The 5,000-nt window shown below is 49.9% G+C and overlaps 1 protein-coding gene across 2 annotated transcripts in view; it reads right to left on the reverse strand.

Moving 5' to 3' along the window:
- LOC125959840 (diacylglycerol kinase eta) overlaps positions 1–5,000 on the reverse strand; it is a 47,038-nt gene that overhangs the window by 7,427 nt on the left and 34,611 nt on the right. For both annotated transcript variants that reach the window (XM_049692802.1, XM_049692803.1), the window contains 3 exons: positions 2,312–2,463; positions 2,023–2,218; positions 1,439–1,936 (listed from right to left, as the gene is read on the reverse strand). In XM_049692802.1, coding sequence (XP_049548759.1) covers positions 1,439–1,936; positions 2,023–2,218; positions 2,312–2,463 — 846 coding nt within the window. The remainder of the gene's footprint in view (positions 1–1,438; positions 1,937–2,022; positions 2,219–2,311; positions 2,464–5,000) is intronic.

A 5,000-nucleotide genomic window follows, 5' to 3' on the forward strand; every position in this document is an offset into this window, starting at 1 on the left:
ATTGACTTTTGGCTTGTGTGGCGGTCTATTGTATCGAGCGAGGGGTTGGGGCGACAAGAACGGTAGCGAGCGGAAACACTCTCAAGCACCTCCAGGAGTTCAACACCGGATACAACACAACCGGGAGCATCTCCTGGGAAAATGTAGAAAATCATTTCAGCTGCTCAACCTCCACCGGAGACCATTCCGTAGCAAAGCAATCGGAACACATGACGCCGGGAGCATGAGCATTGTCATCTGTTCATCTCGACCAGGGATCCTGTACCGGGCGGTGTTGGCCTCGGGGGCCTGTGTAACGGGAGGATATTTCGAAGATATAGAGCCCCCCTGCCCCCTTTCTCGGTCCCACTATGTCACATCTGAAGGAACTGTTGTGAACCGGTTCTTCTCAGACTTCTGTGGAAGCCCCTTTCTAACGACGGTGTTCTTGTAATCATCACATTCCCTTCCCCGTTCTCTCTTTTTGTCTTCTTTGTCCACAAAAGTTCTTTGAACTTCGGAAACAAACCTGACTTCCTCCTTAATCAGCGCTCTCGCGCCCTCCTCCCCGAAACATGGCCCACGTCCATGTTGGAAATGTCACGCGTAAATCGTAGAACCGGAAAGGAAGGGAACACCATTGTACCTCATGTAATCCTAACATTCATCCTACCCGGCCGTACCCCGTGTATGCTCCACTTCCTTTCCTTTTCTGGTCCTTGGATGGTAATCCTTGCTCCATGAGGACAGTTTTGACGTTTGCTCATCACCGTCCTAGGGTGTATGGTGGTGAGGTGCTCATTTCCTGGGAGCGAGCGAGCGAGCGACAAAACGAACACGACCCTCCCCAGTGTAGCCAGCGGCAGGCACAGAAGGCCGATTCATATCCGCCGTGTCGTTCATTTTGCATGTTTGGTATTTTCATTCGCTTTCTGCCGTATCCCCGTCCGGGACGTCCGGGAACGAAAGGTTGGAACGCGAAACGGGCAGGATTTTTAGGTCCAGTTTTTTTTTGTTTTTGCTGTAACATCGTAACGGAAGTAATATCACGGAAGGCCGGTTGCCGGTAGCGAGCGATGTTTATGAGACCGAGTGAAATATATGAGAACGAGAACGAATAATCGACGATACATCGTTGGGTTCGGTTGGCCAGCTATAGTTCCTTACAGCTAGTGAGAGAGGTGCAGGACGTCGTCGTGGTCATCGTAGTAGTCGTCGTCGGTTGTATTATGAATTTATGGCCCTTCCTTTCGCCCCTGCCTGGAATGGATTGCTATCCCGGTGTGCAATGCATGCCCTCGTATCGTATCGTACACGGCTCACTGAGCTAAAAGCACTTCAGCACTTCAGCACTCCGCAAGCATTCGACACCCTATGTACATTCCGACCTCATGGAGTCCCGGTTTATGGGCAATCGCAAAGGTCACGCCGATTTGACGCCCGAGTCCGAGCTACTTACTTGCATCTTCAAGTGATCGATCTCACTGAGCACCCAACCGACGGAACCATCGCCGGAGCAGATCAGTATGCGGAAGGGATCGAAGTGCCGGAACAGGCGCAGCCCGAGACCGGGTCCACTCGAGATGAGATCGAACACTTGGGCCGGATTGAGGAGTTGCTTGAAGCGCCGCAGAAACTTCACGCCCTGATTATCGCCCGACTTGGAGTTGACGAAGACGAGCAGCGGTGAGAAGCTACCGTGCGGTTTGCACACATCCCACGCCTCGTCCAGTCCGATCGAATGCAGCGAGGTCGGCGGTACCATCGAGACGCGGGCCGGTCCGAGTGGGCAGGCGTTCGGTGCGTTCGGGCGGCAGGCCGTATGGACGGTCGAGCGGCACCACAGGCACCGCCAATCCTGGAGCCGCAGCACCGAACCGCACGTCTTATCGCACACGATACACTTGGACGAAACCGGCAGATTGCCCTCCATCCACTGGTGCGGCATCACGATGTTCTGTGGAGCAGAGAGACCGGAGCGAGAGGTCGAAGCAAGACAGAATTGCTGGTGCACCAAGAATTAGACCGTTTTGCGTTACTTACTCCATCGACATCCTCGATGATATCCTTGCCGACGCTGGCCAGCGTTGTCCATTTGCAGTTGGAGATGGCCTTCGCGGCGCACCGCTTGTGCACCTTACACTTGCACACCTCACAGGACAAACCGTGGGACGTCACACCGGACAGTGCCTCCCGGCACACGTTGCAGTACGTTGGCCGTGCATGGGACGTCGCGTACCTATAAAGCACGCGCAGAGTAGGACATTAGGCCGTGGGGCAACAAAAGACGAAGATGAAGAGATGTGTGTGTGTGTGCGTCGGTGCGACTTACCAGTGATGGTGACCCGACAGGAAGTCGTGCTGATCCGGTGGTCCGGGCTCGAAGAACTCCCGGGCCGAGGCCACCTTCAGTGCCTGCAGCCAGTCCTCCATCTCGCGGCGTGACTCGGCGCACAGTACAAGCGAACGTGTCGGGGTAATTAGCTGTGAAAATGAGTGGTTTGGTTTGGAAAAACGGAACAAGAGCCATCAGTCAGTGAGTGATTGAGAGTGCATTCTGTGGTCTTCCATCATGTCTTTGTCGGACTAATTGGCACTGGGCTTGAGGATTGAGACAGGCCGCTACTTCACACCTGTAGTGGCTAGTGTCCAGTATCGTCGATTCACTTAAGCATCTGAGCCAACACATCCCCGCCAATGAAACCGGACACAACCATTAGAGCGTTAGAGGGTTGGGGCAATTAGACTCGGGCTCGGGAGATAAGCGCAGACTTCCTGTGAGACTGTGTTGTGTGGCCAAAGGAATGGAGGTTACGTACTCTGTGAATGTTGCTTACCCCTGGCAGGGGACCAGGTCAGGTAATTAACGAAAAGTATCTGTTCATCGAGTAGGCAACAGTTGCAGGGAGGAGATGTCCCACAAAGGACCTCTCGAGTTCCAATTAGCCACCAAGGTTCATCCACATCCAGCGTTAACAGAGAGACACTAAACCGAGAAACCTGGTTTCACTAGCACGAACAAAGCGAACAAACAAATAGAGCTCTGTTCTGTGTGTTGTGGCATTGGGAAGGTGTGAATCCAGCCTGAACTGTCTGCTGGTGATGGTGATGGTGGGTCCTGTGGCTTTGATACCATCCAGTACTATCCAGTAGCAACGTGCAGAAGGGTCGCACGGTGCGGAATCCTTCTTTGCATTCGCAATACGCAATCCGTCAACCGTGGAACGTCCTTCCCTAGCTACGGGAGAGTAAATATCAAAACGAACGAACCCTGGCCGTAGCCATTAGGTGAAGAGTAAGGAGTACAGGGAACCACCATTCTACGTTAGTGTTCGTTCCTTCCTTCGTTCGTTTGTTGGTTGTTTTGTTTTAAGCCTCGGCTTCGGCACAACGCCTAAGACAAACACTTGAGCGTTAGAGGATGGAGGAGGAAAGCTTTGTCTAGCAAACAGTACCACCGAGCACTCTCAGGTCAGGAGTGTATCAACCAACGCCAGGATCCGCCCGGTCAGAAGCCCCGCTTGCATGCGTCCTTCCCATCCTCACTCTGGTTTCCTTTCGCTTTCGCTTCAATGTTTCATTATCCACACACAGACACAGTCTGTGTCCGTTGGTAGTCGTACCGCCGGTAGTCAATTTACCTTCGTACCTTCACTCTTCACGCACAGATTGACACAGACACAGAGGAGGGTTGGCCAATCGAGGTGTAGCAAAAAGGGGCAAAAAACCGAAAGAGAGACACGTGCTCCACGTGCGCGACGAGACCAAGGAGAAGCGTAAGCGAGTCCCCGGGGGAGGCGCAGGGCTTGTGGTTGGGTTTGTGATTGTGTTTTTTTTCATATTGCAAACCCTATTCGTAACCGTTCGTTGTGTATTCATGAGTCGATTCCTGGAACGTTGTGGGAACGTTGTGTGGTTTTTTTTGTAGCTCGGTTCTCTTTTTACCTCCGGATTGGAGTTGATTTCAAAACAAATTGTATCTTTGTTTTAAGTGAAAGTATAACGTATGGCAGAACAAATAGTTATAAATTATGAGTGTTTGTAGTAGAGTGTAACGGGCACAAACAAGCAATGATTGTGTAACGTTTCTCTACTGAGTTTGAGTTTTGTGAAAAAAAGGACATGAGCATACAGAGACCGGAATATGTTAAAGCCCAGCGTTAGTTTTTCTAAGATTTTCGTCTGTAACTTCGTCATTTTCTCTCGCAATGAGTAAGTGTTGTGTTTTTCTAGAAGGTTTTACATGCGTCTTTCAGTTTTAGCAGCTTTCAGCTTGATTGGCTCGGTAACAAATTTTTGATAAATGTTTAAGTCAGAAATGATCGATCATGAGTCGATGACAAAAGTAAAAGCCTACTTTGCAGTAAATATTATTTCGATTTATAAACCTTCTAGAAAAATACCAAGCATGCCTTTTGCGATGGAAAATGCCTTATTTACGGACGAAAATCGAATAAAATCGAATAAAATAAAAAATAAAATAAAATCTTAAGGTGGACATTAACATTTGAGAGAACCATTTTGTAAGCCATTTCCCTTTTTTTCTTCCATTTTCCGTTCGATTTCCAAGTACGAGTGCGACGTGTGCGCATGCCGCGGCAGAGCGCGACAAACAGACGGACAGAAGTGGAAGGAACACGTCAGGAGTGAGTGATGTGGCCTAATGCATTTGCCATTACGCCATGTATCGATGTCAGTTTTGCCAACTAAAACCTGACTAGCAACCGACCGCGACAATGGCGGACACGTGAACGCTGGCAGGAACAATCTGTTCCGAAAAAAAAAATAAAACCAAAAAAGCGCATTAACGAACGCGATACCAGTTGACGAGCAAAATTAAATAACTACCACCAAGCGGTACCCCTCCCCCCTCAGATCGTCGGCAGAAGTTTGAAAATCGATGAAAATCGATCTCAAGCATAAGAAATAAAAAATTGCCACCAATAATGGCAAAAAGTTTTTCCATTTTCCCTCTGTGTGTGTGTGTGAGCCTACCGGTCGTCCTTTTCCGATTTTCACGG

Source organism: Anopheles darlingi, chromosome 2 (assembly GCF_943734745.1).
Source record: "Anopheles darlingi chromosome 2, idAnoDarlMG_H_01, whole genome shotgun sequence".
Classification (NCBI taxonomy): domain Eukaryota; kingdom Metazoa; phylum Arthropoda; class Insecta; order Diptera; family Culicidae; genus Anopheles; species Anopheles darlingi.